At 42.0% G+C, this 12,826-nt stretch overlaps 1 protein-coding gene across 1 annotated transcript in view; it reads right to left on the bottom strand.

Annotated features, from left to right (window-relative positions):
- The window catches only part of LOC127919863 (serum response factor-like), a 33,318-nt gene extending 20,492 nt beyond the window's left edge, over positions 1-12,826 (bottom strand). Inside the window, exon 1 of the mRNA XM_052503713.1 lies at positions 11,710-12,826. Coding sequence (XP_052359673.1) covers positions 11,710-12,333 — 624 coding nt within the window. The 5' untranslated portion in view covers positions 12,334-12,826. The remainder of the gene's footprint in view (positions 1-11,709) is intronic.

The following is a 12,826-nucleotide window of genomic DNA, read 5'->3' as shown; positions in this document are numbered from 1 at the left end:
ATTGAGCTCAGGTGCATCCTGTTTCAATTGATCATCATTGAGATGTTTCTACAACTTGGAGTCCACCTGTGGTAAATCCAATTGTTTGGACATGATTTGGAAAGGCACACGCTTGTCTACATAAAGGTCCCATAGTTGACAGTGCATGTCAGATCAAAAACCAAGCCATGAGGTCTAAGAAATTGTCTCTGGAGCACAGAGGCAGGATTATGTCGAGGCACAGACTTGTGGAAGGGTAACAAAACATTTATGCAGCATTGAAGGTCCCCAAGAACCCAGTGGCCTCCATCATCATTCTTAAATGGAAGAAGTTTAGAACTTCCAAGACTCTTACTAGAGCTGGCCGCCCGGCCAAACTGAGCAATCGGGGGAGGACATTGCTCAGGGAGGTGACCAAGAACCCGATGTTCACTCTGACAGAGCTCCAGAGTTCCTCTGTGGAGATGGGAGAACTTTCCAGATGGACAACCATCTCTGCAGCAATCCACCAATCACACCTCTATAGTAGAGTGGTCAGATGGAAGCCACTCGTCAGTAAAAAGGCACCTGACAGCCCGCTTGGAGTTTGTCAAAAGCAACCTAAAATGACTCAGACCATGAGAAACCAGATTCTCTGGTCAGATTAACTTTTAGACTGGAGGGGGGTATTTTCACATCCGGATGAAACGTGTTGCCCAAAGTAAACTGCCTGCTACTCAGGGCCAGAAGGTAGGATATGCATATTAATAGTAGATTTGGATAGAAATCACTCTGAAGTTTCTAAAACTGTTTGAATGATGTCTGTGAGTATAACATAACTTATTTGGCAGGCGAAACCCGAGAACAAACCATCCAGGAAAAAAACTGAGGTCACTCTTTTCAATGGGTTTTCAATGGGAATCTAGATTTCTAAGGCATTTGTTTGCAGTTCCTATCGCTTCCACTGGATGTCAACCGTCTTTAGAAATTGTTTGATGTTTTTCCTTTGAGAAATGCAGAAGTAAGGCAGTTCAGAATGAGGGTCAAGTGAGGTGTACTATTTGTTAGAGGCGCGTGACCTGAAAGCACGCTCCACTTTTTCATCCTGTATTGAACACAGTTTATCCCATCTTAAATTTGAATAAATTATTTAGGTAAAAAAATACCTGAAGTTGTATTCGGAAAGTTGTTTGAAATGTCTGGATCAAGTTTACAGGTAACTTAGACACTTTGTTGTCATGTTACATGAGTTGAAACCGGTGTATTTTCAGAATCAAACGCGCCAAATAAATGGACATTTTGGGGATATAACGACGGAATTAATCGAACAAAAGGAACATTTGTGATGTTTAACCTGTTGGTACTAGGGGGCAGTATTTTCATTTTTGGGGAAAAAAATGTTCCCGTTTTAAACGGGATATTTTGTCAGGACAAGATGCTAGAATATGCATATAATTGACAGCTTTGGATAGAAAACACTAACGTTTCCAAAACTGTAAAGATAGTCTGAGTATAACAGAACTGATGTTGCAGGCGAAAGCCTGAGAAAAATCCAATCCGGAATTGCCCCATATTTTGAAAGCGCTGCGTTCCAATGAGTCCCTATTGAGCTGTGAATGTCCAATCAACGAGCTTACGCTTTCTACGTATTCCCCAAGGTGTCTACAGCATTGTGACGTAGTTTTACGCATTTATGTTGAAGAATAGCCGTAGGCGGCTACATTGCGTAAGTGGTCACATGATGGCTCCCAGGTGACTCTCGCATAAAATACAGAGGTAGCCATTACTCCAATCGGTCCTACTGAAAACGAATTGTCCCGACAGATATATTATCAAATAGATATTAGAAAAACACCTTGAGGATTGATTATAAACAATGTTTGCCATGTTTCTGTCGATATTATATTATGGAGCGAATTTGGAATATTTTTCGCTGTTTTCGTGACTGCAATTTCCGGGTGATTTCTCAGCCAAACGTGAAGAACAAACGGAGCAATTTCCCCTACAAAAATAATCTTTTGGGAAAAAAAATAATTTTGACTATCTACCTGGGAGTCTCGTGAGTGAAAACATCCAAAGTTCATCAAAGGTAAACGATTTAATTTGATTGCTTTTCTGATATTCGTTACAGGGTTGCCTGCTGCTAGCAAGGCATAATGCTATGTTAGTCTATGATAAACTTACACAAATGCTTGTCTAGCTTTGGCTGTAAAGCATATTTTGACAATCTGAGATGACAGGGTGATTAACAAAAGGCTAAGCTGTTTTCCAATACATTTCACTTGTGATTTTCATGAATAGAAATATTTTCTAGGAAGATTTATGTCCGTTGCTAAAGGCTAATTAGTGTCAGGCGATGATTACGCTCCTGGACCCGGATTTGAGAGTCACAAGAAGTTAATGGACATATTGGAGTACCAACAGAAGAAGATCTTCAAAGGTAAGGCATGAATTATATGTTATTTCTGACTTTTGTGTTGTGCCTGGCGGGTAGAATTCAGATTTTCTTGTGTATGTTTGATGGTTTGCTTTCGCCATTAAAGCCTTTTTGAAATCTGACACTGTGGCTGGATTAACAAGAAGTTCATCTTTAAACCGGTGTATTACACTTGTGTGATTTATGAATTATTATTATGAGTGTTTTTGATTTGGCGCTTTGCTATTTCACTGGGTGTTGTCAAATCAATCCCGTTAATGGGGATTGGCACGCGAAGGGATCACTAAGAAGTTAAACCAAGATTGAACTCTTTGGCCTGAATGCCAAGTGTCACATCTGGAGCAAACCTGGCACCATCGCTACGGTGAAGCATGGTGGTGGCAGCATCATGACGTGGGAATGTTTTTTAGCGGCAGGGACTGGGAGACTAGTCAAGGTTGAGGGAAAGATTAACAGAGAAAAGTACAGAGAGATCCTTGATGAATACCTGAGCGCTCTAGAGCAGGTTCTCAGACTGGGGGCGAAGGTTCACCTTCCAACAAGATAACAACCCTAATCAGACAGCCAAGACAACGCAGGAGTGGCTTCGGGACAAGTCTCTGAATGTCCTTGCATGGCCAAGCCAGAGCTCTGACTTTAACACGATCGAACATCGCTGGAGAGACCTGAAAATAACTGTGCAGTGACGCTCCCCATCCAATCTGACAGAGCTTGAGAAGATCTGCAGAGAAGAATGGGGGAAGTCCCCAAATACAGGTGTGCCAAACTTGTAGTGTCTTACCCAAGAAGACACAAGGCTGTAATCGCTGCCAAAAGGTGCTTCAACAAAGTACTAAGTAAAGGTTCTGAATACTTTTGTAAATGTCATATTTCAGTTTTTTGCTGTCATTATGGGGTACGTGTGTAGATTGCCGAGGGGGAAAAAATTTGACATTTTAGAATAAGGCTATGGAAAAAGTAAATGGCCAGTCTGTGCTAGCAAAACTGTCCTGTAGCTTAGCATCTGCTTCATCTGACCACTTCCGTATTGAGCGAGTCACTGGTACTTCCTGCTTTAGTTTTTGCTTGTAAGCAGGAATCAGATTTGCCAAATGGAGGGCGAGAGAGAGAGCTTTGTATGAGTCTTTGTGTGTAGTAAAGGTGGTCTAGAGTTTTTTTTTTTCCCCCTGGTTGCACATGTAACATGCTGGTAGAAATTAAGTAAAACAGATTTAAGTTTTCCTGCATTTAATTCCCTGGCCACTAGGAGCGTCGCCTCTGGGTGAGCATTTTCTTGTTTGCTTATGGCTTTATACAGCTTGTTGAGTGCAGTCTTAGTGCCAGCATCGGTTTGTGGTGGTAAAAAGACGTCTCCGAAAAATATAGATCAACTCTCTTGGTAAATTGTGTGGTCTACAGCTTATCATGACATACTCTACCTCAGGCAAGGCATCCTTTATATATTAGATTTCGTACACCAGCTGTTATTTACAAATAGTCACAGACCGCCACCCCTTGTCTTACAGGAAACAGCTGTTCGGTCTTGCCGATGCACAGAAAGAAATAGCCAACTGTATATAATCCATGTCGTCGTTCAGCCACAACTGAACATAAGATATTACAGTTTTTAATGTCCTGTTGGCAGGACAGTCTTGAACCGTGCTCATCCAGTTTATTCTCTAATGATTGTACATTGGCCAATAGGACGGATAGTAGAGGTGGGTTGTCCACTTGCCCGACAAATTCTAAAAAGGGCACCCGGACCTGCATCGGTATCTTTTCTTCATGCGAATGACTGGGATTTGGGCCTGTCCATATCTGGAGTAAATCCTTAGTGTCCCAACACATAAAATAATATTATTCCAGTTTGAGGTGATTAAACGCTGTTTTGATATCCAAAAGCTCTTCTTGGTCATAAGAGATGGTGGCAGAAACATTATGTACCAAATAAGTTAAACAACGTGACACACACACACACACACACACACACACACACACACACACACACAAAAAAATAGCGCAATTGGTTAGGAGCCGGTACAACGTCAGCCATCTCCAGCCGACACCATTCTCTGGGGCAGCAGGGTAGCCTAGTTGTTAGAGTGCTGGACTAGTAACCGGAAGGTTGCAAGCTCAAACCCCCGAGATGACAAGGTACAAATCTGTCGTTCTGCCCCTGAACAGGCAGTTAACCCACTGTTCCTAAGCCATCATTGAAAATAAGAATTTGTTCTTAACCTACTTGCCTAGTTAAATAAAGGTTAAAAAAATAAAATAAATGTACTTCACCAATCTGGGCTTTATGAGAGAGTAGCCAGATGAGAGCCGCTCCTGAGAAAAAGGCATGAGACACGACACTTTTTTGTTGCTAAAAGGCACGTGAAAGTCTGATCATAAGGCAAACGATTCTGTGATCTGTGACACAAATGTAGCTATTTGGCCTGAATGCAAAGCGCTATGTCTGGAGAAAACCAGGCACAGCTCATCACCCGTCTAACACCATCCCTACCGTGGTGGTGGCAGCATCATGCTATGGGGATGCTTATGAGCGGCAGGGACTGGATATCTTTTAGTCCCCATTTGGACTAACCTTCCAAGAGTCCTTAAACATTAAAATACAATACGATCACATATTACTAACATACATAATATACATAACACAATGACCCAATAAATACTCGATCTAAAAAATATTGATTCTTCATCTACTATATAGTCATAAAGTTTCTATGTATTATATTTAAATTGTTTTAAAATAATGTTTAAATGTATATATTGAAAGGTTTCTAGTTTGCTTGGTTAATTTATTCCATTTCTGTATTGCTCCAAATCTAAATGTTATTTAGCCTATTTCTCTTTTCTGTCAGGATAACGCATAGATGGTGGACAATCTATTCCTAGTATTTACGGAATGTCTGTCTCTTACCAACTGAATACCGTTGTGAATAGAACTTGGCCGTTTTAAATTATGTATATTATTAAATAAAATAAGCATGTTTTTTTCAATTATCCTGTCGATTGATGACCAACCAACAACACTGCACATGACTGCAACAGAAGAACCATATCTCCACCTTAAAACAATCCTTGCTGCTTTGTTCTGTGCATTCTGCAGCCTCCTAACTTCGCTTAATGATACATTTCCCCAGACCACAGAACAGTAATTCACCTGACTCTCAATTAATGCTTGTGTTATTTGCTGAAGAATTTTTCCCGGTAAATATTTAGCTATCCTTCGGATTATGCATGCTGTTTTAATAAAAAAATTGACATAGATTAGTTATTTGAGACAATCATGATAAGCAGTTGTCTAGCTGCACTCCCAATAGTTTGGTTTCTTCCACTTCGTCAATTTGTACTCCTCCCATACTTAATTGTATCCCATGCTGTTTTGGCCTTTTCCTAGTTGAACAGACCAACATCACTTTGGTGTTCTTTATGTTTAAAACAAGTTTGTTTTGGCAAATCCTCTCCCTGATATTCTCCAAATCTCCTTGTAAAGCTTGCTGTACTCGTTTAACCGATTGTCTTGCGATATAAATTGTAGTATCATCTGCAAATATAGTAGCTTGAGTTTCAGCTAAGGCATAGGGAAGAACGTTGGTATATATTAAATAAAGAAGTGGCCCAAGGCAGCTGCCCTGCGGTATTCCACAGTTTAACACGAGGCGAAGAAAATGAACCATTGATATAGGTGGACTGTTTCCTGTCAGTTAGATATGACTGTACCCAATTCAATGCTACCTCCTTAAACCGTAATGCGTTAATTTTATCAAAATTATTTCATGATCCACTGAATCAAATGCTGCACTGAAAAAAAAAATTGTACACCCACAAACGTGCCATTATCCATAGCATTGAGCCACTGGTCAGTCATGTCAACCAATGCAGTGGTAGTGGAATGTTTTTTACGATAAGCATGCTGATTGGCTGTAATCAGATCATTCTTTCCATGTTCTCCCATATTTGTCTACTCACAATACCCTCCAATATCTTACTGAGTGTAGGGAGTATACTAATTGGTCGACTATTAGCAGGAGTAATGGGTTCTTTGCCGTCTTTCGGAATAGGACACAGTTTCACATGCTTCCATACCTTTGCAAACATCCCCTTTTCCAGTGACCAATTAAATATGTATTTCAGTGGAACTGCAATCTGGGGAGCAGCACAGCGAAGCAAAATATTGTCCATAAGACCATACCCTGTAGATTTACCATCAGGTAGTAATGACTTCAACAGGCTTAACACCTCCTCCACTGACACAGTTTGCAGACTAAAAGAGCAGATCTTGTTGCTCATAATATGATCATCAATCCATTGGACAATAGCTTGCCTGGAAGAATGTATGGAGGGAACAATGAATGGAACCAAATTCAGGCAAATCCTTGATGAGAACCTGCTTCAGAATGCAAACAACCTGGGGACTGGGGTGAAGATTTATATTCCAACAGGACAATGACCCCAAGCAGGACAATGACCCCAAGCACACAGCCAAAGCAACACTGGAATGGTTTCGGAACAAGAATGTGAAAATCCTTGAGTGGCCCAGCCAAAGCCCAGACTTGAATCCGATTAAATCTGTGGAAAGACTTGAAGATTGCTCTTCACCGCTGCTCTCCATCTAACTTAACAGAGCTTGAGAAAATCCCCAAATCCAGGATGTGCAAAGCTGATACAGACATACCCAAGATGACTCAAAGCTGTAATTGCTGCCAAAGGTGCTTCTACAAAGTATTGACTCAGGTGTGTGAATACTTATGTAAATTTGATAGTTCTGTACTTCAATTATCATAAAATGTGCAACACTTTATAAAAACATGTTTTCACTTTGTCATTATGGGGTATTGTGTGTAGATGGGTAAGAGAAATAATTTTAATCCATTTTGAATTCAAGCTGTAACAACAAAATGTGGAAGAAGTCAATGGGTATGAATAATTTCTGAAGGTACTGTAAATCCTGTCATACTTTGTCATAACTCGACTCAAGGCACAGAACAATCATGCAGCCCACTGTACAATACAGAAACCTCAGTTTCCACGACAACAAAGGAGGATACCAAAGGGAAGAAAGCACGAGCAAAGCAGGGACTTGCCCATCAGTCAGATGAGATCAAACAATGCAGTGGTATCACAATTATTTTGGTGAAACAATCCAAAAGACTGTTGGTCTGCATTGCAGCAGTTCTCCAACTTATCTTTCATGAGAGATAACAGATGCCTTTTGGCTCGACAAAGTGCTGATCTGCTTCAGACATACGGTAATGTCAGAATTGAAACATGATGCGTGATCTTGGATACGATGGTACAGGGAATAGTGAGTAGCCTACATTCCATGTGCATGCTCGGATACTAGAGCCTTCGTGGTGTAGTATAACTGATGACGGATTATGAATCCACTGAATCAGTGACTTGTCCAGAACATTTTGATTGGGATGGCCAAGGTGGGGCACAGATAGGGTTGAATATTTTCCAGCCATTTCACAAAATGTTCCATTCCAAGAGTAAATCACTTTTCTCCTGGTTAACCCGGTATTTCCCACCAAAACTGGAAGTGTCATTCAAAGCATTATATAAAGCATATAAATAGGCCTATGTCTGGATTAGATTAGAGGTTTGATTGAAAATCCAGGCCTGATGCTACCTGAGCCATACATTAAACACATTTTATGGGCCCTACATTAAAGATATTTAATGATCCTAAGCCACCCCCGCAAAAAAAATCTATATATTGTGCGGTTATCCAATACATATAATTTATGATATAGGCTACTGTACATTACGCACGACAGCAAATCATAAAGCCCATAGATGTAGCTAGCTACAACGCATTGGAAATTATTCAGACCCCTTGACTTTTCCACATTTTGTTACTGTACGTTACAGCCTTATTCTAAAATGGATTAAATTGCTGTTTTTCCCCCTTCATCTACACACATTACGCCATAATGACAAAGCAAAACAGGTTCATAGAATTTTTACAAATGTATAAAAAAATATATAAAAATAACATTTACATAAGTATTCTGACTTAGTACTTTGTTGAAGCACCTTTGTCAGCGATTACAGCCTTGTGTCTTCTTGGGTAAAACACTACAAGCTTGGCACGCCTGTATCCGGGGGGTTTCTCCCATACTTCTCTGCAAGTCCTTTTAAACTCTGTCAGGTTGGATGGGGGGAGCGTCGCTGCACTCACATCCCTGCGTCACTCCACTTTTCAGTTCACTTTTCTTTTCGCTGCAGCTAGCAACTGGAACAAGTTGTTGGGGGGGGTAACAACACTCAAACTGGACAGTTTTATATCCATCTCTTCATTCAAAGACTCTATCATGGACACTAACTGACAGTTGTGGCTGCTTCGCCTGATGTATTGTTGTCCCTACCTTCTTGCCCTTTGTGCTGTTGTCTTTGCCCAATAATGTTTGTACCATGTTTTGTGCTGCTACCATGTTGTGCTGCTGTCATGTTCTGTCAGAGTTACTATCGGGTTCTTGGTCACCCCGTGACCAAGGCCCTTCTCTCAGATTGCTCAGTTTGGCCGGGAGGCCACCTATAGGAAGAGTATTGGTGGTTCCAAACTTCTTCTATTTAAGAATGATGGAGGCCACTGTGTTCTTGGCGACCTTCAATGCGGCAGACATTTTGGTACCCTTACACATATCTGTGCGACAATCCTGTCTCCGGAGCTCTACGGAAAATGTATTTGACCTCGTGGCTTGGTCTTTGCTCTGACGTGCACTGTTAACTGTGGGACCTTATATAGAGCATGCGCAGACCAGCTGGCCGGTGTGTTTACGGACATATTCAATCAATCCCTATACCAGTCTGCTGTTCCCACATGCTTCAAGAGGGCCACCATTGTTCCTGTTCCCAAGAAAGCTAAGGTAACTGAGCTAAACGACTACCGCCCCGTAGCACTCACTTCCGTCATCATGAAGTGCTTTGAGAGACTAGTCAAGGACCATATCACCTCCACCCTACCTGACACCCTAGACCCACTCCACCTTGCTTACCGCCCAAATAGGTCCACAGACGATGCAATCTCAACCACACTGCACACTGCCCTAACCCACCTGGACAAGAGGAATACCTATGTGAGAATGCTGTTCATCGACTACAGCTCGGCATTCAACACCATAGTACCTCCAAGCTCGTCATCAAGCTCGAGACCCTTCAACCTCAGGAGGCTGAAGAAATGAACTGTCACCAAAAGCACTCACAAACTTCTACAGATGCACAATCGAGAGCATCCTGGCGGGCTGTATCACCGCCTGGTACGGCAACTGCTCCGCCTCAACCGTAAGGCTCTCCAGAGAGGTAGTGAGGACTGCACAACGCATCACCGGGGCAAACTACCTGCCCTCCAGGACACCTACACCACCCGTTGTTACAGGAAGGCCATAAAGATCATCAAGGACATCAACCACCCGAACCACTGCCTGTTCACCCCGCTATCATCCAGAAGGCGAGGTCAGTACAGGTGCATCAAAGCTGGGACCGAGACTGAAAACAGCTTCTATCTCAAGGCCATCAGACTGTTAAACAGCCACCACTAACAGTGAGTGGCTGCTGCCAACACACTGTCATTGACACTGACCCAACTCCAGCCATTTTAATAATGGGAATTGATGGGAATTATGTAAATATATCACTAGCCACTTTAAACAATGCTACCTTATATAATGTTACTTACCCTACATTATTCATCTCATATGCATATGTATATACTGTACTCTACATCATCGACTGCATCCTTATGTAACACATGTATCACTAGCCACTTTAACTATGCCACTTTGTTTACTTTGTCTACACACTCATCTCATATGTATATACTGTACTCGATACCATCTACTGTATGCTGCTCTGTACCATCACTCATTCATATATCCTTATGTACATGTTCCTTATCCCCTTACACTGTGTATAAGACAGTAGTTTTGGAATTGTTAGTTAGATTACTTGTTGGTTATCACTGCATTGTCGGAACTAGAAGCACAAGCATTTCGCTACACTCGCATTTAACATCTGCTAACCATGTGTATGTGACAAATAAAATTTGATTTGATTTGATTTGATTTAGACAGGTGTGTGCCTTTCCAAATCATGTCCAATCAATTGAATTTACCATTGGTGGACTCTAATCAAGTTGTAGAAACATTGATCAAGGATGATCAATGGAAACAGGATGCACCTGAGCTCAATTTCAAGGCTCATAGCAAAGGATCTGAATACTTATCTAAATAAGGTATCTGTTTTGTTATTTTTAATACATTTTTTAAATTTTTTTAATAACTTTTCACTTTGTCATTATGGGGTATTGTGTGTAGATTGATGAGGGAAAAAAATATTTAATCACTTTTAGAATACGGCTGCAATTTAACAAAATGTGGACAAAAGGGGTCTGAAAACTTTCTGATTGCACTGTATCTGATACTGTCTTGCCAAAAAGAATGACATCATTGTATTTTTGTCCAAACAGCATCACATGCTGACTACACCGGCCACAACTTCAGATGCAGCCATGGGGTTTTCACTTTCAGACCTCCTCTGATGACTTACTGTATGACAGAGAGCTAGAGCATGATGGAAGCATCATGTGTTCCTTACAGTGGCCCGTTTAGTCTGCCTAGTGCCCTTTGACTGACCTCTGACTCTGGGGTTTAGGCATCTGTTGGCTCTGCCTGACACACTGTAGGCCAGGGGGTCTGTGATCTGAACAGCTGACCAAAGGCTGCAGTAGTGAATGTACAGTAGTGAGTGTTTAGTAATTTACCAACCTTCGTTTGCAGTACTCCTACATCTTATTTTACTCAATTAGGTAATATAGTTACTTTAAAAAAGGTTGAATGAGAAACATTCAACTACGGAGTACAAACGGCTCTTTGAAAACATGATTAAATTAATATAAATTGAAAATAGTTTAGACGGACACGGAGGTGTGTACGTAGAGGGTCATGGTCAGAAATCGAAATGTCAGTTGCTCTTGTCTATTTAAAGGACAGAGCCAGTCATGACTGTTGGCAGAGATGACATGTCCCACTTGGTTATTTACACATTATGTCTGGGAGTCTTATTACATCAGGTTATGACAAATTATGTGTGTGATTTGGGGTTGAATGGGCCTTCGACTGGTTAAAAATCATAAGTCAGTGACAGAAGGGAAGGTAATTGTACAAGAAAGTTGATATATGTACCTAATGATTACATTATCTGTCAGTGTAGTCTATAGGTGCCCCATACACGTCAAGCAATGCAACATCTTGTATGACCAAGTGACACTTTGAAGTGGACACGACAGTGTCCCCTCACACCTGAGTGTCACTGTGATCACTCACCTTCTTCATTATACCAGTCTTCCTCTTGCTAAAAGTTGTGTATCGCCTCAACTTGTTGTCGATGAATTCCATTTTTATCTTCACGCGCCCACGTGTCTTCTTCCCTGGCTTTGCGCCAGCGACACCTTGGGGGACCACACCATAACCCCCCGGTGGTATCCCGGCCTCCTGCCCTGTCACCGCAGCCTCCATCTCCAGTCTCTCCCGCTTTACACTTCTTCTGTTGTCCCCGATTGAACCCATCGGATCGTCTTCATCCCCCGAGTCTGAATCAGCGTCCGACCCACTGCAACCCATTGGCGCACACTCTTTGTCAGGGTCGTAGCGGCTGCCTCCGCGAACCCCAATTCCCATGTTCAGACCGATGCCTCCCTGAGCAGCGGTCTGTGGAATCGTCGGTCCCGTCCCGTTCCCTGGTCTCGCCCCACCTCTTGCACCCACTCCTGGACTGTTGCCCCCCAACATCCCCACCGCACTGATGCTGTCGCTGACCCGAGTTTTCGATTGCCTTGCTCTGACCAACACAGGGCGAATCCCAATCACCCCAGAACCGTGACCTGTGTTATCCCTGAAAGACGCTGACCCGTTTCCAGATTGTGCTGATCCAGCCTGGCTTGGTAGCATTCTAGTTATAGGACCCGGTCCCTGAAATCGTCAGCCGACTGCTGGAGCGCGGGTCAGTAAAAATTACAGCACGGTTCATAAAACCCAACCACCAAAAAGGTAAACAAACAACGAAATTGCGGACATTGCAAAATTGTCATCTGTTTGAAACCACTAAAGCAAACTTTCAAAAGTGACGCTGCCCCTGAGACCTTTCAGCCAGGTTCAGTTTAGCTCAACCTCCTATATTTCCAAAACTCAGAGCACTTTCTCAAAAAAGAGGGAAAATCGAAGAGAGCATTCGTTATTACTCCGCCATGTCATGTAGTTCACACCATAATCGCGTAAAATGTCGTCGGTATCCGCCTTCAATTCACAAAGGCTGCAGATATTTCATCGAATATCACGCAATATCAGTCTTGCAGTGGTGCATTTTCACACAAAACGTATGTATTTTTTCAATAATGTATTCGAGAGCGGACTACTTACTACAACCCAAGATCTACTTTCCTCC

This window comes from Oncorhynchus keta, unplaced genomic scaffold, assembly GCF_023373465.1.
Source record: "Oncorhynchus keta strain PuntledgeMale-10-30-2019 unplaced genomic scaffold, Oket_V2 Un_contig_17729_pilon_pilon, whole genome shotgun sequence".
In the NCBI taxonomy this organism is placed as follows: domain Eukaryota; kingdom Metazoa; phylum Chordata; class Actinopteri; order Salmoniformes; family Salmonidae; genus Oncorhynchus; species Oncorhynchus keta.
Note: the sequence above shows the minus strand (reverse complement) of the source record. Positions and strands in the feature narration are given on the sequence as shown.